Genomic DNA, 27,429 nt, shown 5'->3' with positions numbered 1-27,429 from the left:
TCAAAGTGCATGCATACCCCTGTGGGACAGTGGTGGCTAGGCAAACAGCACAGCTCTACAGATCAAAACACTTCCTCAGTTTACCCTGATATTCTGATAAGGCTGTGGGGGGAGGAATGGAGTAAGAAAGAGTGTAGCTGGAAGGGAGAGGGAGAGAAAAAGACGGATGGAGAGAGCTACATGTCACAAACACAGACAGAGAATAGAATGCTAATGCCACTGCCTTCCCAGAGCAGGTGTTCTCACCTGGGGTGACTGTGGGGAGAGAGGAACGGCTGTGAGCACCTGGTGGGTGAGGGGCACAATACACAGGATGGCCCTCACAACAGAGAAAGATCCAGTCCCAAAGGTCAACAGTGCTGAGGGAGAAAGAAGCCCTGCCCCAGACCAAAGGGTTGTCCCCACTGTCCCCACCAGCCCTGGCACATGTGAAGGGACCCAGAAGCCTCTCTAAAGTCCAAAATGAATCTGCCCCTGACATGCACACCACTGCCAGGAATTCAGTCCCCAGAGGCAGAGGCAGACAGGGGAACCTAAGGCAAAGGGCCTCTGCCACCAAGCTGCAGGTAAAGGAGAGAATGGGGGAAATGGGCTGGGGAAGATCTGAAAAGAGAGAAGGGAGGAAAATGTAAGGTGGGGTTTCCCAGACTACAAAACACAGACTCTCTGTACAGAAGCACACACTCTCATTCTGGCTGAGCTCAGGGGACGATCACCAGCACTCGAGTCCACACAAGGAGACTGGAAAAGGAAGAGCATCAAGAGCATGGATGCCAGGTCCCGGCCTGCTGCCCCAGAGCTCGGAGGAGCCAACCCAGGGAGCGGTGGCTTTGATTCGGGTTCTGGATCTGCACCACTGAGAACAGGACAATCCTGGCAACAAAATGTTACTGCAAGGAGAACAGCAGATCCAGGGAGGTTATGGGGAGATGATCAGAAGAAATCAAGTAGTAAAAATTTTAAATAGTTTGAGAACACGTTTTATTACTTGTCCCCCTCCCCCCTTTTTTTTTAAAGAAAGAAGAATGTAACAGAGAGAATACTTGATCAGGATACCTTGCTCTTACCCCATTTTCTGATTTTATCAAAAACTAAGAGTAATCCAGCAACTACTCCCCCAACTTCCAACAGCGTCAAAACTATAAGTACTGTAAGCAATGTCAATTTCTTAGTTGTGACAACTGTACCAAGGTTACTTAAGATGCTAACATCAGGAGAAGCCAAAGTGACAGAGATATAGGAATTCTCTGTGGTATCTTTATAGATAAAGAAAAAGTTTTTAAAAATCAAAAGACAAACCAAAGATGACGCTTTTCTGAACATAATCCCTGGCTTTCTTCTGAGCCTTGTGAAACCGCTACTGCACAACTACGTGGATGGCGGGAGGGCAGGTCCCCAGCAACAAGCCCAGGGAAGAAGACAGGTGGCCCTGACCGACCACCAAAGGCACATCAGATATCCACTCAGTAAGTCTGACAAAAGAACACACCTGCCCCTCAGGGTTTGGAATTTTAAAAGATTCCATTTTGCAGGGCAAAGGGAGCTATTTTCCCATCACGATCTTGGTTAGTTAGGCTAGGAGGCTCTGAGACTAGCTCCTCTCTTACAGGTAGGAAATCTCAGGAAGAAGAAACACATGTGAAGCCCTCTACCAAGACGGACACGACATCCTCATCACCCAGGTACACTGCAGTCCTCAGAGGTCAACGCCCTTCATTTATAACACAAGTCGATGGGCTTCTTCGGACAGCCTCACCCACTAACAGAAGTGTGAGAAGAGCCCGGCTGTTCCCTGCTCCACGACTGCCACGAAGCTCGTCCTGCACAGAGGGAGCCACCTCCACCTAGCCTCCAGCCCAGCAAAGAGAAACTCACCGAGAGCGTGCTACTCAGGAGTATTTCTCTTTTCCTGTCACCCACGACACACGTCCAGTTGCAGATCTTCACAGTTTGCATGACACACTCCACACGCCAAAGCACCCACTGGAGACCACAGCCTGAGGGCCAACAGGCAACTTACCATGTTTGGCACGTTGGTGACTGAAGCATTCTTGATGTCTGTAGGGAAGGGAGGCAAACTATTGACCATGCTCTGTTTGCTGGATAACTGGGGGTTTACTCCAGGGGCTCCCATTTGCTGCCCTCCAGTTTGACTAAAGGGTTGTCCGAATGGACTTGTGTTACCAGTCATTCCCATCTGAAACAGAAAGAGGCAACATGAACGGTCATGACACAATCACATACAAGAGGAAGGGCCGCAGAAATGCTCACTTTGACCCACTGAAGCAAAAATCATTACTTTTTGTGAAACCCTCATTTTAATTATAAATTGAATACTCATTCTCCAGGTTCCGTTTGGGTTACCAACAGAGCAACTTGCTCCAATGGCTGCACATAAAGGCAGAAGACCAAGAAGCCTCTCCCGACAGCCCCGCCTACCTCCTTAACCATCATCCCAAGAGCCAGTGCCTTTCCACCCTCACCCCAGCCGCACTCCTCACCCTAACACCACCATGCCCCGACAATGGCAGCAACACATTAAGAAAATCATCTGGAAAACGGAGCTTCCAGAATCACTGACAAAGGGGAGGTCCTTGAGTTTAATCCTGAACCACTCCCAAGTAACTACTTTCTTTCAAATTCCCCCATCAGATTGAAACTGTTTCCATTAGCTCAAAATAGTAGTAGGCATGTTGACAAGGAAATGATATAACCTCTGGGATTCACTTTAAAATAATCCCAGGAGGCAAGGGGTTGTGGCAAGAGGGGCCTAGATGAAAAGCGACTGGCCATATGTTGCTAACTCCTTTCTTTAAGATTCTGTTTATTTATTTGACAGTGAGAGACACAGCGAAAGAGGGGGAGTGGGAGAGGGAGAGGCAGGCTTCCCACCGAGCAGGGAGCCCGATGCGGGGCTCGATCCCAGGACCCTGGGATCATGACCTGAGCCGAAGGCAGACGCTTAACGACTGAGCCCCCCAGGCGCCCCATGTTGCTAACTCCTAACCAGGTGACAGGTGTGGGGAGGTTGTTATACTACCTTCTCTAATATCACAAGTTAGGGTTGACAGGCTCCATAAAGAAGTTATTTTTTTTTTTAATTAGCGAAATAAAATAAAACATACAATAGCTAAAGGCAAGAACAGGAAGGAGGAGCCCCCATCTATGCCTCCCTCCAGCTCCAGCCCATACAGGAGTGAGCTCAGGAACCTTGCAGCGACACCCAGCCCGGCCTGCCACTCTGGAGGGATTGGTTTCTTTAGTCACCTGCCCCTGCTTTTCCTCAAAGTTCTAATATCCTACCTATTGTCTGGTGCTCGCTCGACTTCTCTGGTGTCTCTGTAAGTTTGATGTTTGGAAAGTGGGAGGAAGGGTCCCCTGAGGGAGGGCCTCCTAGGGAAGAGCACTGCCCGCAATCAAGAAACCATGGCTCGGCTCTCCCGGCCAACCCCACACGGGGACCACTGCTGCCGGGCAACTTCCATTCACTCCTCCTATGGACCCTGATCTCACCTGTAAGATGAATGTCTTGAACAAGAAGAATTACATTATTTCTTGCAGCTCTAAGATTCTAGGTTGCAAACAAACCAATGCTCACCACAGCTGACCTTTCTCAGCCGCAATGTCCACATAAAAACACAAACTAGTATAACCAAGAAGATCTTGCTCCCGAGCATGTTCATACGTGCAGGTGGCATCTAGGCATGGCCCTTACTGCTGACATTTTCACCTTTTTGAAACTGAACACGTTCCAGTTGCCACTTTTACCCTACTTGCTTTCCTTGAGTAAATGGAAACAAATTTAAATTCAATCGAACTTCAAATTCAACCTGAGTAACTGAAACAAAAACAAATTCTTCTCAAAGCCCAGTAATTAGGCTTAACTTTCAGTTCAGATGATTTAACCCAAGCGACATGGTAGCTCTTAACATAACGGGCATTTCTGATTCTCAACTAGGTTCCTTCAGTTGTTATCTGAAACTGAAGAACTGAAGCAAGAACTTGTATTTTCAAAAAGCATTACCCCAAATTAACAAGAAGGAAGTAATTCTTTCTCTCAGAATTTCTGTTTCATTGAATAAAATCAAACCGTGTTCTTAGTGGCCCAAGAATTTGCAGAAAAAACATTCTTAGAATTTCTACTTCCTGGATTTCATTTAAAATTTCTCTACTTAGGACACGTATGCTAGAAGGCATGTGCACCATTCACGCCTCCATGAACTCGCCCTGTCCTCGAGGTCAGCCAGGACTTCCTGAGTGCCTGCTGTGAGCCATGCCCGGTTTTGAGCATGTGTAGATGCACCTCTCCCACCTGTCATGGAGTGCACTCCTTAGAGCCACCAATCTGACAAACAAGAAAATCAATGTTGTTGTGGAAGTTTCTAGCATCAACAAACCAAAGTGGGTAGCAACTAGAGGGCAGGAAGAAGTAACTGTCCTCCTACCTACTCACACCAACCATCCAAGGTTGTCACCCTTTGGTGCAGAGGGAAGTAAGTACCAAGAAGCCAATGAACTCCCAAAGGAGTTCTGTGAGTCTCGAAGTTCACCCAACCTGTTCTGAAAAACCTATTTCTAGAATTGTCTTGCCAGGGTGAAAATGAGGTGGGTAGGTAGTCTGGTTAGTTGGGTACTACTTGCCTGGTGAGCCTCTGGGCAAAGCACTTTCTAAGTGGCTGAACCAAATGTTTCAGAATGTTTGATGCACTCTGACAGATTTTTCTTTTTTAAAAAGATTTTATTTATTTTTTTGTCAGAGAGAGAAAGGAGAGCACAAGCAGAGGGAGTGGCAGAGGGAGAAGCAGACTCCCTGCTGAGCAAGGAGCCCGATGCAGGACTCGATTCCAGGACCCTGGGATCATGACCTGAGCCGAAGGCAGATGCTTAACTGACTGAGCCACCCAGGCGTCCCACTCTGACAGATTTGTCACTTTTTCTTCTTTTCTTCAATCAACAATGAAGGAAACTATCTCAAGGTGGTTTTGAACCTCACAGGGCAAGAACCAAGGTAAGGTCAAAGATCACAGATGGCAGGTAGGGAATGTCCAGCTCACGGGGGACTATACATTTAAAAAACGGGAAAATGCCATCCTTAGTCTATGACAACACACATCTCCAGAGATCAAGCACACTGAGTCCAGGCTACCTGCAGGAGGTCAGGCTCTGCTCCCTCGGCCCACAGCCCGCTCCAGGCTGACCTTAACCAGTCAGAGCAAACAGGAAAAGCAATGGACAGTCCTGCAAAGGGCTGCAGCCACCCACCTCCCCCGTCGTAGACTGTCTTGACAGAACCTGGTAGAACTGAAGGCTACTCTCCAGTCCTCGCCTACAGTTTGGGGTAAGAGCTATTCACTTCTAAAGATTTGTAGATTTCTGAATTCCTGTTCTATATTTATTCTCCTTTGATCAGACTGAATACATATGGTCCAAGCCTAGGCTAACACACATTGTTGGCACCAACGTTCATAAGGAAGTAGTAAAATCAAAATGTCTATTTCCAATTAATAAACATCTACATATTTGTTCTAATTTCCCAAGTTACTTTATAACAAGTTTGTAAACTTGGCTTTATTTGCAACTGAAGTTTATCAGGATCTGGCTTAAGGCTGCTAGAGAATGACCGTGTAATCTTTTCAATAAAATTCAAAAGGCAGAACAGCAGAAACAGGCAACTGTTCAATTGATGCTGAAATTTATATAACGTATGAATAAATTAAAGCCTATGGAATTAATATTTATATTCTGCCTCATTCAGCAACAGCCCACACATGTTAACTCTATTCTTTCGGAGCTCCTTTAAGCACTGAATTCAAGTTCAATCTCAAGAAATGGGAAAAGTGGACAAGTTAAGTACCTAAAAAAAAAGGCACGCTCTCCTATAATGAAATCTAAATTAAATAGGTCTACCACATTTTCCCGTGAAAAAACATTCCTGTAACCAGGTGGATCACTCATTGGAAAACCTACTCATTCTGTCGTCTGTGGCACTTCAACAAGAGAATAAGACATGTAGATGGCAGTCCCTGTGCACAGGAAAGCACAAACTAGATAAGAAGGAGAGAAAATTACTAGTGCAGATCCAGAGGCCTACCTGCCCCCCCAACTACACAGGGATGTGGATTACGTATTAGCCAAAGCAGGGCTCTAAAGCACGAGATCCGAAGAGAAATCTCTCTTTTGAGTTTAGTCCAAGAAACCTGAACAAGGGGCGCCTGGGTGGCTCAGTCTTTAAGCATCTGCCTTCTGCTCAGGTCATGATCCCGGGGTCTTAGGATCGAGCCCCGAACCAGGGTCCCTGCTCCGCAGGAAGTCTGCTTCAGCCTCTGCCCCTCCCACCCACCTGGCTTGTGCTCTCTCACTCTCAAAAGGTAAAAAAAAAAAAAAAAAAAAAAAAAAAGAAAAAAAGAAACTTGAACAATATCTGCACTAGCCTTTGTTATTGAAACAGACACTGTCTGAAGTAAATTGTAGTAACAGTGCCTGGCCCATCAATCAAAACCTGAAGTCCTGAGCTGAGCTGTCTGGCAAGTAGGTGAGTGACAGCCATCTACAGGAGGAGGACAGGACGGACGATGCTTCTCTTTCTACTATGACAGACATGTACTACAGATATACTGTGCAAAGTATAAAACACTACATAACTCTATGGCATTACCTGTCATAATACTACTTATGACAGTCCACCCTAAATCTGTCTTTGGCATAAAACCAGGATAAGACTTGCCTTCCTGGAACATACATCTCCTCTGTGTTCTCGGGCCCTAGTACGTAGTGGGTGCTTATTTAGTATTTGGGGAAGGAACCAGATAAATGAGCCCTCTAAGAGACTACTGCATTACACAGCTGCTCAGAACAACAGAGAACCCAACATCAGCCCTGAAGGCAGATGCAACTGAGGAACCGGGGGCCAGTCACCACTGGCTGGAGGGGCACTGGGAAAGGCAGGAATGGTGTCCCTCCTATCTTCTAAATACCCATCACGACAGACAGGAGGACAGAGCAGACAGGCAGCCTGCTGGCCATGCTGAATTTCAGCACGACGAGACCATGCCCTCGGGAGCTGGTTTCACAGGAGGATGATAGCTCTGGGGGGCATCACAGTATACACAGGAGCCTAGCCCGGCTGTAAAGCAGGTTCTCTGCGCTACATCCACTGGGCCAGCAAAGCCTTGGGCTTTGGTGCAAGGCTCCAGGCCGTACCCCCCCTCCCTCAGGCTTCCCACTGGTGCAACAAAACACTGATCTATCGGCCTCAGTGGTCACCAGTGGCTGCAAACAACCTCCTCTGCTGACCTCAGCATGTGGGACAAATCTTTTTATTTTCTACTTGTGTCAATGCAACTATCAACATATAGTACTGAAAAAACAAGCTCTAAGCTCCCCCCCCAAACAGCAAAATTCTCTCCACTACACTAATCCTAAGAATATCTTTACTGCTCACCTAATCAAATAAGGTAGTAAACTAAAAATCAAAGAACTAACGGGGGGAGGGGTTGGTTAAAGAAAAATTGCACTGACAGTAGAAATTTCCTCCCAAAATAGGTTTCTACAATAGTGGCAAGCCAAGTATCCATGTTCTTGTTCCCTGGTATCCCCTAAAGGTTAAGGATGCCTGCCCTGGGGGAAGGAAACTCCTCACTGCCTGTCCCTCTCCATTCTCAGGGAAGGGAAAGCTCTCCCCCAATCTCACACCCCTGCTACACACGGGCCTTTTCCAGTAGACAGTCTCCTGTCCAAAGACGTCAACCACTCATGTAAACCACCACCCTCACAAATGAACTCTCCTCAATCTTCATCTCCAAACATCCTCTTTTCAACATACCCTCTCAGGAAAGCATCAGATCATAACCACTTATGAGCTAAAAGCCTGAGAGGGACGATGCCATGTGACCAGCTAAGAATATCTGGAACAGGACAGAAGGCAGAGGCTGAACAGGACCAGCAGAAAGATGCTTCCACTGCATGATTTTACTTAAGAGTCAGCCAGGCCTTCAGAACTGTTTTAAGTGGCAACAAATGTGGAGTTTGATGTGGTTTCGATGAGACCACTAAACACGTTCTTTTTCAAAAGATGCATTCTTCAGCAGTTTTCCTCGCACCTTACATACACTTAAAACCACACTACACAGCACAGCAATCAGATGAAGTACTGCTCTGGAGGGGCGTTACTGATGCTGGTCAGAAAACACACAGAAAGGAAGCAGAGTATGACCTTAGAAGGGACACCTGGGCAGGTTAGAATTTTCAAGTGTGAGGGCTTCAAAGTATATCTGGTTTGTGGATGAGGACAGGGGGGCCCAGAAAGCTGAGGAAGACAGCAAATCAGATGGAGAACTGACCCTGGCACTTCCCACCGCCTCTGTGCTTAAGCAGAACCGTGTCTCCCCCAGCTACACCTGGCCTGGTGCATGCATGGCACGTGATACTGCTCGACAAGAAGGCTCAGTCCACAAGGACTAGCGGCATGGGCAACAAAGCCAGACCAAAACAAATTAAAGTTTTACTGTAACACAGATACAAACAGGATTTCATTCAGACAAGCAGCAAGCTGTAGCTAAGTGTACAGACTCTGGGGATAGTTACCTGGTCTGAGGGGAGCTCTCTGCTAAGGGTGAGCTGTGTGATCTTGGGCAATTTACTTACACCTCTCTGTTCCCTGGTTGTATTGTCTCTAAAACAGACATAACAGCACCTCCTCTTAGAGATGAGAGACGATTAAACAAACCCACAGATGTAAAACATCAGGAGCAGGTCGTACTATTGGTGCTGGCTAGGACGCTGCTATCACTTGGTGTGGGGAGGAATGGTTTCACATTAGATAGGATTTCTTTCAGAAATATGCTTAGGGTAATAACAAAATAAGTGAATGTTTTTCAGAGAATGTGTGATGGTGGGGAGTGATTCAGACAGAATCAGAGGGAGAGGCCAGCTGGAGACACTGGCATTGGATTATGAGACATTTTCAGAGAAACATGAAATAAACTTGTGACAAACCCCATCCCGTGCATTTACCAGTTGTAGCAATACTTATAATGGGCAACTGTTTTCAAGCTGTCCTAGCAAACCACAAACATTTCCAGTTCTCACTTCAGACTATTTTCTAGCCTTAAAAACCATACTCAGAATGTTCATTTCAATCTTAATATATACCATAAGCAATAACAATGTAACACCAGCACAACCCAGGCCTAAACTTCCTGGGCTGGAATTTAAACCAAAACATGGAAGAATAGGCCTACAAAGAAAAGAAACTGAGGGGATTCCTGCCGGTAAGTTGGCCGTGACACAGCACCAAGTGCTCCATCCTGATGTGGCTTCAACCCGGCCCAACATGTTCACTAGCCTGAAGGGTCCAGCCTGTTCCTTCACTTGCTGGCAAACATGTGAAGCCACAGATTCACACAGGGTGTGTAAAGACAATGCAATTTCATACACCATGGGCAAAAATCTGCCAAATAATTTAAGAGCCAGAAGTATTCTTTCTTTTCAATGACATAAAGAACCAGAACTAACCCAGAGTATGGCCATATCATTTGTAAAGCCAAAAGCATTTTCTCTTGGCAACCTACCATGGTTGGGAGAAAGCCAAGAAAAGCAGTTTTCATGGAAAGACATGGTTGCATTCAGTTGTCTGCTATCACCCGCTTGCTCTTGGAATCCTTCCAGTACCTCAACTTGGCAAATAAAGAGTAAGTAGAAATATGCAACAGACCGCAATGCCAAAGCCATGGCCTGGCCTGTGCAGAGTCACCTGGAGCAAGGGAACCAGGCACAGGAGCAGCCCGGCCCACCTCACTGGACTCGACTCTTACAACGTTGCCAACTTGGAAATTATTCAGGGAAATCTATAGCCCCCGAGTCTGGACACTTCCCTTAGACCAATAAATCACAACTGGAAGATCGGTAAGAGTATTTAGCAATGCTCATGGTATTTCACTTGTATGATGTATGACCAAAATGTGACTTAGAAACAACAATGGACGCTGCTAAAAGGAAGGTGATGGGACAGCAAATCACTGCCAAGGCTTCAGGCCTGGGGCCTCATCTGTATTCACCCAGAATTCACTCTAGAACCTTCTAGCAACACAACTAGTACCTTAGCAGAGTTGGAGCTACCTCGGCATGTCACAGCAGTTAGATACACCAGCTCTCTGGGGTGTGGCCCTTGACAGCTCACTGGCAAATGCACCAGGCCAAGGTCAGTGGGACACTGTCTGACATCGTGGTTCTACACTCATCAGCTGTGTGACAAACCTCTTGCCCCCTCTAAGTCTAAGTTCTCCTCGGCTGTAAAACATGAAGCATTCAGATGACCACTAGGTGATCTTTAAAGTTCCTTCTGAGCCTAAATCTGATGACTTTTTTCGTTTGAAACAATCAGTGCTTGAATCGCATGAGGTCCACACTCCTGGAAGGCCCAGCTACTCACAGTGGGTGTCAACCAGAGACTCGGAGTTGAGCCAAGTGCCAGGCCCTGGGGCAGGAGGACCTCCCAGGGTAATGCTCCTGTGGGGATCCCATGGAGTGGCCAGCGGCCTGTCCCAGAACACTAGGGATCTCCCTGCCACCCACAATGCACAGGGCCCAGACCTTCCAGAGCATTGCACCCTCCACACCATCCCAGAGTAGGTCAGAGGCACAATAGTTGCAGGTGAGGGCAATGAAACTACAATCAATTCCTTCCCCCAATGCTTCCAAGTCCAAATATCTTCCTAGGTAGAAAAGCATCCTCATTAGGATTGAGTACTCCTTGCAAGCAAAGTAAAGCCCAGCATTAGCCCACAGCAACCATGGAGAGAGAAGAGAAAGGAGAATAAGATGATAAAAGAGTAAGAGAGAAAAGGGAAAAAAAGAAAAGCATTTTATTTTACAAAGAGCGAATCTTGATGAAGATGAATTTTAATTTACACTGCAGCTCAGCTGTGGCACAATGTAATAGAGATCCAGGCTTTCAGTAATATACTCCATGACGCAAGCCTTTAGCCCAAGCCCTCTGCAGGGAGCGCATGCCTGTTAGGCTGAGGAGTACTCTCACATAGGCATTTACAGTCCCCTCGAAAAGCGAAGAAACAGCGCAGATGGAGCACAGAGGAACAAGGCAATGTTCACATGGGGAAGGACAGGTAAAGGTGGGACTGAACACGCAAAGAAGGCTTTGGGGAAGTGAGCCCATGATTATTATATCAGAGGAGAAAGAAAGCTGAAGAAAATTCAGAAAATTATGTTCCTCTTCTACCTTGGGGCAGGAAAACGGGAGTAAGTTCTTCAAACAGGCAGGGTGGAGGGCGAGCCCCAGGAGGCAGGCACGAGGACACAAACCTGGGGCTTCCTGTGGCCTCCTCCTATCCAGCTTCTTGGGCCTCAGCCGCAAGACGACATGAGGGGATAAAGTAAGGTGCTGCCCAGTTTATGGAATGCCATAAACCTCAAACCATGAAACACACTCCACTACTACTCTACTACAGGACTGTTTCACACACACGTAACTCTACTTCCAACCAAACACTGAGTTCTGAAAATGCTAATGAAATATGAATGTGTCCAGTCCTCCCCACTGGTGATTCTGGTGAGGAGGTGGAGCAGGGCTTTTGAGGACGCCCAGAGTCACCTTGGCGCGCCACACTCTGCACCGTGGTCACAAATGAGGTGTGGGAAAGCACTTGGGAAAGCGTGAAGTTGATAGAAGGCGGCGGTGGCACTCCAAGTAAAACTCTTCTTTTACTATGAAAACTCATTACTGATGAAGGGAAAATGTTCCCTGCACATTAATTTGTAACAAAAGAATACAAAACATATAATCCCTATAATTAACAGATGTGCCTGCACACACACAGCAAAGAGAACACGTTTTCTTTCTTTTCTTTTTTTTTAATGAGCTCTATGTCCAACAAGGGGCTCGAACTCACGACCCTGAGGATCAGGAGTCTTAGGCTCTACCAAATGAGCCAGCCAGGCGCCCCGAACACCAACATATTTAATAGTGGTGACTCTAGAGGGTTTACAAGCGATTTTTTTTTTTAATTTTATTTATTTATTAGAGAGAGAGAGAGAGAAAGCACAAGCAGCGGGAGTGGCAGGCAGAGGGAGAAGCAGACTCCTCGCTGAGCAAGGAGCCCGATGCGGGACTCGATCCCAGGACTCTGGGATCATGACCTGAGCCGAAGGCAGACGCTTAACCGACTGAGCCACCCAGGCATCCCTACAAGCGATTTTTAAAAGTTTTCTTCTAAATATTTTCTGTATTATTCAAATCCTCTACACAAGGCATTATTTTATAAGGAGAAAAGTTGTTTTTTAAAGCTATCCTCTACTCAAACATCCTGACTACCTATAGGGATAAGACGACCCACTGTTTGGCTGCACATCTGTATTTGAAATATTAATTTAAGCTGTCAACAGACACTGGTAAAACTAGGTAGATCAAACTGATTATGACTGCCAGAGATTACTCTTGGGTGGTAATTTAATCAAATTCACCCTGGTTATAACATGGCTATAAGTTGTCACACTCTGCTCTAATGGATTATAGATGTGGCCAGAAAAAGCCTGAACAAGGCTTAGCCACTCAGCCATGTCCTACCACTCTCTGCAAAGAAGGCTGAAGAAGGGAAAAGAGAAGCAAATACAGTCAAGCCAATCAGGATATAAAAGGTGGCACACTGCTCTACTGGCTTATGTTTATCAACTTGGAAACTGCACAGTAGATTCCTGGTACAACAAAGGCACAGTTACCCTGTTACCCGTACTCTGGTTTGTAATTCAGGCCATTGGATACCGTTCCACTCGGACCTATGTGGTACCTGAGCTCTGGAGAACAACAGGCAGGAGACTGGATCATGCGGGATTTACCCGAATGTCTCTGGCTCCCAGGTTTAGACAGGAAGGTGCATTTTAAGTGGAAAGTATCTATTTAAGGAGGAGGGGACAGCAGCTATCCTGTCTGCCCACCTGCCTCCTACCTCCGAGCTCTGAGCAGTGACGCTCTGATCTTTGGGACAGTGGTATCTGAAAGGCTACGGCAATATGCATGTTTACTGACCATGTAAGCATCTTCCAGGAGGGAGACACTCTGGGACAGTGGAGGTGCACAGCATGCAAGGCCGTGCCCTCCCAGGCCCAAGGAGAGACACAAGCTCCAAGGAAACCAGATGTGTGAGGTGAGCAGCTAGCACGCACATGGAACACTAAGTGCAGTCTGAAGAGGGCAACGGGGTCCTGGCCCGGGGGACAAATGGCTCAAGAGGTCACACCTGAGCTGGGCTAAACAGTAACAGTGATAGCCAACTTTGGGAGCTACTGTTCTGCATTATCACCATGCACGAGGACACAGGAAGACCTGTCAGGAAGGGGTCTGAGTATCCACTAGGCCTCGAGAAGTTTTCATTCTTGCAGTTTCAAAGTCTACCTCTACTCACATATCCCCAATAGGACTATGTGACCAGCCATCTGGCTGGGAGTTAACTGACAGGTCTAAGGTATTAATTAAAACGAGCACCAAGACTGGAAAGAGCAAGAGTAAGCTGGTTATTAATGCTGATGATCACTCATCAAAGCTAAGCACTGTCTCAGAAGAGCATCATTCGCAACACCGCCAGCCAGGGAAGAGAAGGTGCTGTGATCCATCCCTCCAATCAGATCCTGACAGACTTGATCCGGAGTCACAGCCACCTCCACACACCTTTCCTTCAACGAACCCACACGTAGCAAAAGCACACCTAGGCACAGCCACACCCTGACAACTTTCAGTACAAATGCCAAGCGGGCCAGCGCCTCCCATTCCACAGTAAATCTCCAAACAAAATGTGCCATGTTTTCAGGAGAGAAAGGATGCCCTGTTACCTCCCCTTGGTCTGTCCCTTATCTCTGTGCCCCGTCAGTCTGGCTGCTCCCTGCTGAGACCACACCCCCTTGCAAGCCAAGCACACGGGGCTGCTCGGACTTCCTGTTTCCAACTTACATGGGATAGCACATAGGAAGATGATCGGGAAACCGCAAAGCACTGTGCAATCTGGAGGTGGCTTTAAGGTCTCTTTCCAAAACTACAGCACAGAAAATCTCTAACATCCGAAAGGATTTTCTACAGTGAATACATTTTCTATAATACTGAAAAAGAGACAGGCATGTACCCTAATTGTAACAATTTACAAAGTCAGTAATTCCAAAACTATATTTGAAATTGGCATTTCCTAGTATTACCTATTTATTGTCCTGTTCTAGGATTTAAGATGGCTTGTTTTCCAGTTCTTTCTTCATATACTTGGCAGAAAAACATGAATAATATGGCTCATTACTGAGGGCATCAAGTTTCCACTTAGTAGATAACAAAGCAACCACTGCAATGAGGTTACCTCAGATTACACACCATTTTCAAAAGCCACAAACCAAAGTGCCACATTCTCATCCTAAAATTCATAATAATATGCACAGGTGTACATATACAGAACTACGGCCTTGGAATTATAATCCGCTGATAATTATTTACCTCTTCTGAATAGACAGTGTCACCAACATTCAATTTAGAGCTCTGATGAGGTGCTGTTTAGAGCGCTCTGGACACTTGCCTAGTTAGAACATTCAGGAAAGGTGCGCACTCCTCAGCAGACACCTGGCCTGTGAAAGGGACTCTTTGCCTACACAGAATGCATTTTATCAAGCACATCAAAGATGATCAAAGATGCTTGGGGGAAAACTCCATTTGTAATTGAGTACATTCTTTTCCCCTCCCTGCCTGCCAATTTTGTAATCTGCCTTTAATTGTTTTATATTGGAAGTAGAATTAACATACAATGTTACATTAGTTTCAGGTGTACAACATATTGATTCAACGATTCTATATGTTCCTCTATGCCCACCATGGGAGGTATGGTCGCTACCTGTGACTATACATTATCACAGCATTGCTGACTATGTTCCCTACGCTGCACTTTTCATCTCCATGACTTATTTATTTTATAACTGGATTCTTGTACCCTTAATCCCCTTTATCTACTTCACCCACCCCCCTCTACTAACCACCCCTCTGGCAATCATCAGTTTATTCTCTGTATTTAAGAGTCTGTTTTTTGTTTGTTCGTTAGTTTTTTTTATATTCCACATATAAGCGAAATCACATGGCATTTGCCTTACTCTGATCTTTTACTTAGCATAATACCCTCTGGTCCATCCATATTGTTGTAAATGGCAAGATCTCATTCTTTTTTTTATGGCAGAGTAATATTCCATTGAACGCATACACATACATAAATACACACCCACTCTATTTTTTTTACCCATTCATCTATTGATGGACACTTGGGTTGCTTCTGAGTGAATACATCTTTATTTAAAAATTACTAAGACAGGGCACCTGGGGGGCTCAGTCATTAAATGTCTGCCTTCGGCTCATGTCATGACCCCAGAGTCCTGGGATCGAGTCCCACATCGGGCTCTCTGCTCTGCGGGAAGCCTGCTTCTCCCTCTCCCACTCCCCCTGTTTGTGTTCTTTCTCTTGCTGTGTCTCTGGTCAAATAAATAAATAAAATCTTAAAAAAAAATTACTAAGACAAAACCTCTGGTTTCTGAGGTCCAGCCACACTCACTATTTGAACGTCTGGTAGGAGGCAGTTTTCTGGTTATATGGACCTTCAAAAGTTTGCATAACAACACAGAAAAATTGTAGTAGAAAAAAATACAAGGTAGTAAATTTAAAATGATATGAATAGAAGCTATAATAAATGAATCAAATCTATATGTATTCATTTTTAATAATACCAAATATTTTTTAAGATTTTATTTTTAAGTAATCTCTACAACCAACATGGGGCTTTAACTCACAAGCCTGAGACCAAGAGTCATACACTCCACCAACTGAGCCAGCCAGATGCCCCAAGACATTTAAACTGTTAAATTTGATTTATTTATTTTTTAAAGATTTTATTTATTTATTTATTTGACAGAGACAGAGATAGCAAGAGCAGGAACACAAGCAGTGGGAGTGGGAGAGGGAGAGGGAGAGCAGGCCTCCCGCCGAGGAGGGAGCCCGATGTGGGACTCGATCCCAGGACCCTGGGATCATGACCTGAGCCGAAGGCAGACGCTTAACGACTGAGCCACCCAGGCGCCCAAATTTGATTTATTTTAAAAAACTATGAAGAAGAGACATCTCCCATGCAGGAGCATTCCAAATAAATTATACAGACACTCCAGCATAAGAGAGGTAAGGAACACCCCCCACCCCTTAAATGTGGGCTATGCCCAGTGACTTCCTTCAAAAGAGGGCAGGAAGGAAGGGGGAAGAAGGAAGAACGCTACAGAGAGACACTTGGTAGACATGACCTCAGCCAGGTGATCAAGGACAACACTGGCCATTATGATAAGCCATGCTGACAGTACCTGCCCTTGATGTGATAAAAATGGCACTTTGTCTTTATAGTCTTCCTTCAGTAGCCCGGAAGTCCTTAACCTCAGTCTTATCATGGGAAAACATCAGAAAAACCCCAATAAAGGAGCACCCTAAGTATACCTGATCGGTCCTCCTCAAAACTGTCAAAGTCATTAAAAACAAGTAAAGTCTGAGAAAATATCACAGCCAAGAGGAGTGAGCCTAATAAGAAATGAAAAAGGTAATGTGGTATCTTGGATGGGATCCTAACTAAAACAGAAAGAGGTCATTAGTGGAAAATTAAGGAAATCTGTATAGATTTCGGTTAATAATAGTACTATATCAGTACTATATCAATACTGGTTCACTCTAACTGTGACAAAAACACCATATTCAACCAAGATTTTAATAACGGGAAACTGTGTAATTGGTGGGCAGGGGGAAGAAGATATGGGGATCTTCTGTGCTGGTAATTTTTCTGTAAATCTAAAACCGTTCTAAAAAATAAAAGTGTACTTTATTTTTATTTTTTTTTAAGATTTATTCATTTGAGAGACAGAGAGACAGAACACAAGCAGGAGACACAAAGCACAAACAGGAGAGGCAGAGGGAGAAGCAGACTCCCCTCTGAGCAGGGAGCCCGATGCAGGACTCGATTCCAGGACCCTGAGATCATGACCTGAGCCGAAGGCAGACACTTAACCATCTGAGCCGCCCACACGCCCCAAAAGTGTACTTTAAAACAGGAAAAAAAACATGAAAATCATCTGATGAATACCAACATGTGTGAATTCTAATGGAAACACAGGTATTGGTTACATTATTCTGTGTTCTTTTGTGTTTTGAAAATAAAAAAAAACCTGAAAGTCACAATTCAGACCCTTCCGTGCTACAGTAATACTGTTAAAAAAAAAAAATTAAGACGCAAGATCACTTCTAAAATTCACGTGTAAAGAAATTATAATTTGTGCTGGCCTCCTGCATGTGAGGTAAACACACATGTTCACCAGCCAGAAAAGTTGACTTCTTCATGGGTCTTGCAAAACCTGCTTGGCTGAGTTAGTATTTCAGACTGAGAGCCACAGCCCAATCAGAACACAGGAAAGGCTCACAGTATACGTGGGTGTGTTTCTAGAAAAGTGGAAGCAGAAAATCCTTTCAGGATGAAAAATGCTCCTGGGAAACTAAAGACTTTCTCTCCAAGTTATTTGTTCTATAAATTTTACAGACAGGGGAAACCTGTCACATACACATCAGCTATTTCCCACCAATTTGGAATTTTGCCGTCTTACAGACAAAATGGTGTAACAGAGTAACTACGGACTTTGGAGTAAGACACGGAACAGGCTGTACGTCCATATCTGCTACATCTTGAATAATTTCCTGGGAGGCAAGAAAGTGGCTCAGAATATTTTATTCCATGTGACAAACAGATAAGGCACCCACCTACCTCCCCGGGCTATCAGATGCACAAGATGAAGTGGGATCATGCCACCAACTCCCCAGCACAGTGGGCATCCAAGAACGGTCACTCCTCACCTGTTCCTCTTACCAGAACTCAGGAAGAGTAAATACAATAATTGTTATCCTTGTTCATAATAGGATCATACTGAAATGTTATGTTATAGTCATTATATAATTCTGAAAAATGCCAGAAGTATTACACAGTACTCAACATAAAAACCCTAAATGTTTTAACTTGGTGACAGATGGACAGCAAATTTCTGTCTACAGTAAATGTGATTCTTTCCAAAATACTGCAGAAATATTGTAGAGAAGTGGATCCTTGAAGTCATGCTTTGGACCCATTTACATAAAGAATGTTAGGTTTAGCACATCCCAACTTTCTACACCGAACAAGGAAGGAAATGACAGATACCTTTTGAAGTGTGATGTGTCTAGTCACCAATGGGCAACAATTCCATATTCTTTTTTTTTTTTTTAAGTAGGCTCCGCTCCCAGCACGGAGTCCAATGAGGGGCTTGAACTCACGACCCTGAGATCAAGACCTGAGCTGAGGTCAAGAATGAGATGCTTAACCCACTGAGCCACCCAGGATCCCCCATTCCATATTCTAATGTATATGCTCACATCAAGTTGGAGAGGTCTCCCAGTGCCACAGCACTGGCCCCTTGTAGAGCTGGTAACAGAAGCAAACTCACAGTGCCCCACCCCCAAGACCTCCAAATTAGAATTTGCATCTTAACAAGATCCCCAGGTGATCCCTAAGTCCTTAAAGTTCAGGAAGCACTGCCCAAATCTATGCTGAAGTCTGACAGGTAGGTGCCTGGCCAGGTTTGAGAATGGTTCCTAAAATGTTTGTACTGATGGAAACACACCTGAGAGGAATATAAGGAACAGAGGCTTCAGAGAGACCCCAGGTTTGAATACTGCGCCACCATCTCCCAACTGGGACCCTAAGTAAAACATTTGATTCTGAGCTCCAAATCTTTCACCTACTGAGTAGTTACAGGGTAACATTAAAGCTTAGGTATAATCACATTTTCAAGCTTCCTGGTAATCTGCTGCAGTCTTCTGCCGCATCGGGGGAAGCCTGTCCCTTCAGCTCATCTCTGAGGCTGCATGCCTGCCATAGTAGAGGCTGGCCTGGGGGTCAACCTCACAGCTTCAGAGCCCCTCAACCCCAGAAATTCCATTTGTTCATTTAAGTCAGGCAAGTTCCCAATCAAGAAACCACAGGCAACAACAAAATGCAGAGATCCATAAGCAACAGAGAGGAGGCCCAGGGAAGAGTCTGAGCAGAGGCTTGAGAGAACCTGCAGTCAGTACCGGAGCTCGGCAGGGCTGAAGCTAAAGGCAGTGCAAGGGCCCTGGACACCTTAGTGAGTGAATGTGGGTTCTGAATGCGAATGCTCAGGTGTGCACGACTACCAAGGAACCACGCACTTAACAGATACCAGGCACAGCACAGTGCTGGAGACATGGAAATTCTGACCAGCCAGAAGTTCAAGACTTTGCTCAAAATCCCAGATACTGAACTGAGACCGCCCACAAAAGACCAAGTCTAAGGAGCAGGGCTTTTTAAGACCTGCCTTACGAAAGTTTAAAAACAAGTCTTGAAAGGATCAAACTGGCCTGTGAGTCTAACATCTTCTAGAACAACACTCTCTAAAGGAAGACAGCAAAACTCATCTGCCAACAACATATTCACAATGTCCACTACATAGTCAAAAATTACTGAACATACAAAGAAGTGGGAAAATGTAACCCACAATCAGAAATTATATATATATATATATATATATATATATATATATATAAAACAAAATACCACAAATGCAAAATAAGCTTTCAAAAGAAGGACAGGAAAGGAAGAAAAAAAGGAACAAAACACAGAAGGGACAAATAGTATCTGTTACAAATAGTAAACAGATAGCAAGATGGGGACCTAAATCCAACTATATCAATATTCATTGTAAATAAACTGAATACTCCAAGACTAAGATTGTCCGAATAAATTAAAAATAGGTTCCAACCATATGCTCTTTACAAGAGATGGGCTTTATTATTTTATTTTTATTTATTTATTTATTTATTTTTAGAGAGAGAGAGAGAGAATCTCAAGCAGGCTCCATGCCCAGCATGGAGCCTGATACAGGGCTCCATCTCAAGACCCTGAGATTATTACCTGAGCCAAAATCAAGAGTCAGACACTTAACCCACTAAGCCACCCAGGCGCCCCTTATTTTTTTTATTTTAAAGATTTTATTTTAAAGATTTTATTTTTAAGTATCTCTACACCCAACGTGGAGCTCTAACTCACAATTCCAAGATCAAGAGTCACATAGTCCACCGATGAGTCAGCCAGACACCCCATGGACTTTATCAGACAAAAGAGGGTAAAAAAAATATGTCTTGCAAATATTAATCATAAAAAAGTAGGAGTGGCTATGTTAATGAGACAAGCAGATTTCAAGACAAAGGGTATTAACAGAAATAAAGAGGGACATTTAGAATGATAAAAGGCTCAATTCATCAGCTAGACAGAATAATCCAAAATGTATATTCGTCTAATGAAAGGGCTTCAAAACATAGGAAATAAACAGTCAGATTTCATTCTGACTAAAGGAAAAATAGACAAATCTGTAATTACAATTGGATATTTTAATAGGCTCTCAGTAACTGATATAACGAAAAAAAGTAAGTACAGTTGATGTGAGCACAATCCACCAACTCTGACATTACAGAACACCTCACCCCACAGCTGCAGGATGCACGTTCTTCCAGACCACATGCAGAACATTCACCAAGACAGACTATATGCTGGACCATAAAACAGGTCTCAGCAAATGTCAGAGGACAAAAATCATATAGAATATATTTTCTGACCACAAATGAATTAGAAAGGAGTAAGAGTATCTGCAAAATTCCCAAATATTTGAAAATTAAGCAACATACTTCCACATAAAAACACAAATCAAAGAAGAAATCACAAGTAAAATATAAAAGTCTCGAACTAAACGGTAATGAAAACAAAATATCACAATTTATGGGATGCAGTGTGGAGCAATATTTTGGATGAAATTTACTGCTCAAATGTTAATTACTGGAAAAATCTAAAATCAGTGATCTAAGCGCCTACCCCAAGAAGCTAGCAAGAACAAAACAAACCCAAATTAATTGGAAAGAAATTAACAAAAATGGAATTGATATAAAAAACAAGAAGGTGATAAATCAAAAATTGATTGCTTGAAAAACTAAAGTTGACAAACCCCTACCCAGCCTGATCAGTGAGAAACAAGAGAGAAGCAGAAATTATAAATGCCAGATTGGAGAGGGGTACTGACCATTAATGACAGATTCTATAGACATTAGAAGGAAATTAGGAGAATATTATGAGCACATTTATGCCAAATAAATTTAAGAACTTAGATTAAACGGATAAACCCCTTGAAAAATAAGCTACCAGTACAAAAGGAGCATAAGCTGAAGTGAAAACGTTGAAGAGTCTGTACCTATGAAATTAACTGAATAATAATTAAAAATCTTCCCATCAGAAAAACCCCAGATGGTTTCATGGTGAATTTTATGAAACACTTAAGGAGTAAACAATACTAATCTTAGACAAACTCTTTCAGGAAAGAAGGGAAAGGGTAACTGTTCCAAAGTAATTCTATGAAGCCAGTAGGGTCTCAATACCAAAAACCAGGGAGGACGTGGCAAGAAAAGCACACGCCTGTATCCCTCATGAACACAGATGCATAAATCCCGGACAGTATTTTAATACATCAGATCCAGTAATACACACAGAAGACCATGCATTGTGATCAAGGGAAGTTATCCCAGGAATGTAAGGCTGGTTCAACATTCAGAAAGATGTACTTCACCACATTAATAAAATAAAGAAATTGTCTATGGTCATCTCAACAGACGCAGAAGGAGTATCTGATGAAGTTCAGCAATCATTTATGATCAAAAGACTCAGCAAAGTAGGAAGAGGAGGGGCCTTTCTTAGTCAAGGAGATTCTAAAAAGCCTCCAACTAACACTACACTTAATAGTGACAGGATGCTTTCCTCCACAGGTCAAGAACAACACATGTGCTTATACCACTTTCATGAAACACTGTATTGGAGATCTCAGGCAGAGCAATAAAGACAGAAAAACAAGAGTGGAAGAAATAAACTCTCTATTCAAAGACAACATGACTTAGAAAATTTTAAGGCATCTACCAAATAAATAACAGAACCAATAACGGAATTTAGCAAGGTTACAAGATATAACGTTAATACAGAAAAGTCCAGTTATATTTCTCCATATTAGCAACAAACAAGTCAACCAATGATATAAAACCTAGAAAATGAATAGAAATGAAAATGAGAAACTAAGCAACCTGATTTTAATACTTACCAGAAACCTAAAGAAATGAACAGACAGATCAATGGAATAGACCAGAACAGGGGTGGCAGACTTCTTCTGTAAAGAAAAGTTACTAAAGATTTTAGTCTTAGCAGGCAACCTATGGTTTCCATCCCTCATTCTTTCATTTATTTGTTTTTAAGATTTTTTTTTTATTTGACAGAGAGAGAGAGACAGCGAGAGAGGGAACACAAGCAGGGGGAGTGGGAGAGGGAGAAGCAGGCTTCCCGTGGAGCAGGGAGCCCGATGCAGGGCTCGATCCCAGGACCCTGGGACCTTGACCTGAGCCGAAGGTAGACGCTTAATGACTGAGCCACCCAGGAGCCCCTCATTTGTTTTTTAGTTTATTTTTTAACCGATCCTTTAAAAATATAAAAGCCATTCTTAGGTTGTGGGCCATATAAAAATAGTCCACAGGCCAGATCTGGCCCCTGGGTTGTAGCTTGCTGACTCCTGGACTAGAGAGTCTAGAAACAGACCCCTCCTTATCCAGTCAATTCCATTCCTAGTTATTTATCCAAGAGAAATGAAAATTTATGTCCACACAAAGACTTACACAAAAATGTTCACAGAAGCTTTATTCTTAATGGCTCCAAACTGGAAACCACCACAACCTCCAAGAATAAGAGACTGGATAAGTAAATCACGGTGTACTCACACAATGGAATACTATTTGGTAATAAAAAGAACTAAACTCAGGAATTACATGGATGAAGCTCAAAAACACACCGTGAGCAAAAGAAGCCTTGAGATGAAAGTCCACGCCATAGGATTCTATTTATACAAAGTCTGAGAACAGGTACAAGGTGAAAGAAATCAGTAGTGACTGCAGGAGTGGGGTGGAAGGACAGGAGAAGGGAGATATACAAAGGAACTTTCTGGGATAATGGAAACACCCTACATCTTGACAGGGATATGGGCTACACCCCCAAGAGTTTTGACAAATGCATCAAATTAACACTTAAGACCTGTGCATTTCACACTATGTACATTACATTTCCAAAAATAATAAAACAATATAGAATTTAAAAATTCACAGGTCTTTAACTCCAGATCCTAACAGTTGACCTTTAGTTGGAAAGTAACAAGGTTGACTGGGTTTCCTTACAAGTATTACTCTTCAAAACAGTCACCTGGGAGACTTACCTAATCAAAGTATTCAATGTTACTATCATGCAAAACATTCATTCAGTTTGTCTTACAGAACATAATCAGTTACAAAGTTAACTATAAAAAAGAAATTGACTTTAAAAAGAGAGACATAATTATAGATAAAAGACTGGTAAGGAAGACATCAAAAAGATAACACTAATTTTGAACTAAGTGATAGCATCCTCATGAAAAGTATTTTCTTCTCTAGACTTTCAAAATTTTGTACAATAAACAGCAACTATTTCCATTATTAGAAAATATTCTCCAGGGGCGCCTGGATGGCTCAGTCGTTATGCATCTGCCTTCAGCTCAGGTCATGACCCCGGGGTCCTGGGATCGAGCCCTGCATCAGGCTCCCTGCTCGGCGGGAAGCCTGCTTCTCCCTCTCCCACTCCCCCTGCTTGTGTTCCCTCTCTTGCTGTCTCTCTCTCTGTCAAAAAATAAATAAAATCTTAAAAAAAAAAAAAAAAAGAAAGAAAAAATATTCTCTGAAAACATTAGAAAAGCAGTCTCATTATCACTTCAAATGTTCTGTGGTTAACTCAAATCCTTTCTATAAGAAATAAGAAAGCACAAGCCACCTTATCGATCTTCTCTGAAAGTCTTCAGGCACCGTGCTAAGAATGATGTGCACACTACCTCTCTTTCAATCAGCACAACAACTCTCTGGGACAGATATTATCATCATCACCCCCCTTTAATCTACACAATTCTCAAAGGCAGGTACTACTATTATCCTCATTTAAAAGACAAAAAACTAAGGCCCAGAGTGGTTACATAATTTTCCCACAGCTGATAATTAGCGGAGCCTGGGTCTGAACGAGAGCTTCCTGCAGAGCTCTGGCTTGGCTCTTAAGCAGAGCCCTGTACTGAATCTGGGGAATGCAGTGGTGGCGGCGGCGACTGCACTGCTACTATGAAGAGGAAGAAAAAAGGAGGAGGAAGAGGAAGAAGGTCAAGTACTACCTGTAGTCAAGCCATTTACTATACATACACTATCTCATTTAATTAAAAGGTTTGAAAAATAAGTAAATTCATGGACAATTTTTTTAAAGATTTTATTTATTTGAGAGAGGGAGAGAGTGTACGTGGGGGGGGAGGAGCAGACAGAGAGGGAGAAGCAGACCTTCCCACTGAGCAGGGAGTCCATATGCGGGGATGCTGGGATCATGACCGGAGCCAAAGGCAGACGCTTAACGGACTGAGCCACCCAGGTGCCCCAAATTCATGGATAATTACCATGGGAAATAAGGCACAGCTGTGAGCACCTTCCATTAAGGTCATGGATTTTATTACTGAGCTGGCTTAACATTTTTCCCCAAAACTGGTGCCTATCGGGAGCTACACGCAACCCATGGCACACTGCATTCAAAGCTCTCAATCTTCTCATTCCATAAACTGGCCACTGATTTTCACTGTGACTATAAAAAAAAGGCCAATTTAGGATTTACTTAAAATTCCCTTATTTTCTTTGCATTAGTTCAAGGATCAGATGAAAGGATCAGATTACATGAAAACAAGAAAAGTATCAGACAAATGTACAGTATTATTTCTCTTGCTATTAAATATTAGAAATGTCTTATTATCATTCAAAAACAGAGAAGGTGGATGAGTCATTCATTCCTTTAATAGCCAACTTGGCTCTACTAATTCTTTACACACTATATTCTGCTAATTCATTCCTTTAGGTTCTCAGAGGGTGGTCATGGACCAGCACAACTACATGGTTGGTCACATGGGAGCTGGCAAAGAAAAAAAAAAAGAAGCAAATTCTTAGATCCCACCCCAAACCCATTGAATCAGAAACTCTGGGGAGGGGTCCAGGATTCTGGGTTAACAAGCCTACAGTGATTGTGGCTGGACGCTCAAGTCTGAGAATCACTGCTTCCTCCCATCTGACCAAAATGATGGTTGACTGGGTCCAAGGGGTCTTCATCTAAATCAAAGCCTTTACCCCTTAGGGAGAGCCCTAGGCAAAAGTAAACTCTGTTTTTTGACCACTTTCCAAAAGAGAAGAATATTCCAAAAATGTTATTTAAAAAAAAATAAGCCCTCATCTAACCCCTTGTGAAAATGATTTACCATGCAAACTACTTTGGTCCCTTTCAGATTTGTTACTTCTAAGAAAGGACTAATAGGATTTCTAGGGTCGCAAAAGCACATTTTTATCAATCTTAAAATTAGAGAGATTCTGGACCCTTGGCAACACATATCACAACACCATCCTCTTTCTATCAGCTGCTGACTTTCCTCTGCAACCTTCTCTATGCAGAGCAACAATTCTCAACACCTGTAGCCAGGAGACTAAAGTGTACAGCTTCCAATTCCCACTTGAATTTATCTTTTTTGCTTTCCTTCTAAAAGACAAGCATTTGGGTTAATTTCAGTGGAAAACTAGAACATGCTACCAAAGAGATAACATATCAGGTTCTGCCACTGTTGAAGTTGAGACTGTTTCCTTTTTTTTTTTTTTAAGTCATATCGTGCCTTGTTAACATTATTGCTATGTTGTTGAAATAGCTTATATTTTCTATTTTAAATATTTTCTTTAAGAGACACAAAATTAGGAATAAGAAAGCAGAAATAATCACAAACATGGAGAAAGTCTAAAATTATAATAAAAAATTTTGCACGACTCTAATGTGCTTAGAGCTGTGAGCTCTAAGGCTGGATGAAAAGAATTTCTATTTTTTTTAAAGATTTATTTATATGAGAGAGAGAGAGAGACAGAGAGCGAGTGAGTGTGCAAGCACGGGGAAGGGGCAGAGGGAGAGAAGAGTCTCAAAGAGACTCTGAGGCTGAGCACAGAGCCTGATGTGGGTGGGGCTTGATCTCATGATCCTGAGATCACAATCCAAGCCAAAACCTAGAGTCAGATGCTTAACTGACTGTGATACCCAGGTGCCCCCAAAAGAATTTCTATTAAGATAGAAAATTATAAAATTGACCCAAGAAGAGACCGCACAGGTCAGTGATGAAGAGACCCTTAGCCAGACTGCATGGGATCCAATCCTGGTTCTGCCACTGTGCTAAGTTAGTCAACTTTCCTTCATTCTCTCCACTCTGTGTTCTTCCATTTCTTTCTTTTTTTTTTTTTTAAAGATTTTATTTATTTATTTGACAGAGAGAGACACAGCGAGAGAGGGAACACAAGCGGGGGAGTGGAAGAAGCTGGCTTCCCACTGAGCAGGGAGCCCGATGCGGGCTCGATCCCAGGACCCTGGGACCATGACCTGAGCTAAAGGCAGACACTCAATGAGCCACCCAGGCGCCCCTGTGTTCTTCCATTTCTTAATCTGTGACATGGAAATAGTATATACTACCCACTTCATATAGTTTTATGAGGAATAAAAGTTAAATATTTTTTTAAAGATTTTTTACTTATTTATTTGGCAGAGAGAGACAGCACAAATAGGCAGAGCAGCAGGCAGAGGGAGAGGGAGAAGCAGGCTCCCTGCTGAGCAGAGAGCCCGATGTGGGACTTGATCCTAGGACCCTGAGATCATGACCTGAGCCGAAGGCAGACACATAACCAACTGAGCCACCCACGCGCCCCTAAAAGTTGAAAGTTTTTGAGTTTTCCTCAAAATGAAAGTAAATTTAGACTTTTATTATTTTTTTTTTAAAGATTTTATTTGAAGAGAGAGCACACACACACAAGGAGGGGGAGCAACAGAGGGAGAGGGAGAAGCAGACTCTCCACTGGGCAGGGAGCCCGATGTGGGGCTCAGTCATGACCTGAGCCAAAGGCAGACGCTTAACTGATTGAGCCACCCAGGTGCCCCAAATTTAGACTTGTCTTAAAGAAAAATATATTGACCAAAGACATCAAGTTTCTAAAAGGTCCAGGATCTACAGAAAATAGCAAGAGTGCTGTCAAAGATCTTCAGTCACCCCTTAGAGAAAAAAAGCTTCAGGCCCATACAGTTGTACAAGTGACATCTCTCAATTCTTCAAGAAACAGATCATTCAAATACTAAACCATTCCAGAGAAGAGATGTGAAAGGTTTCCAAACTCGTACTGACCCAGTTACAGAA

General features: G+C 43.4%; 1 protein-coding gene across 5 annotated transcripts in view; it reads right to left on the bottom strand.

The window, feature by feature from the left end:
- Window positions 1–27,429, bottom strand: part of CREBBP (CREB binding lysine acetyltransferase) — a 123,637-nt gene that overhangs the window by 66,535 nt on the left and 29,673 nt on the right. For 4 of the 5 annotated variants that reach the window (XM_078074893.1, XM_036090815.2, XM_036090793.2 and 1 more), the window contains exon 3: window positions 2,021–2,197. The exons of the other annotated variant lie outside the window; for it this stretch is intronic. In XM_078074893.1, the coding sequence (XP_077931019.1) occupies window positions 2,021–2,197 (177 nt within the window). The remainder of the gene's footprint in view (window positions 1–2,020; window positions 2,198–27,429) is intronic. 5 annotated transcript variants of the gene reach the window in all.

Source organism: Halichoerus grypus, chromosome 6 (assembly GCF_964656455.1).
Source record: "Halichoerus grypus chromosome 6, mHalGry1.hap1.1, whole genome shotgun sequence".
In the NCBI taxonomy this organism is placed as follows: Eukaryota; Metazoa; Chordata; class Mammalia; order Carnivora; family Phocidae; genus Halichoerus; species Halichoerus grypus.
Note: the sequence above shows the minus strand (reverse complement) of the source record. Positions and strands in the feature narration are given on the sequence as shown.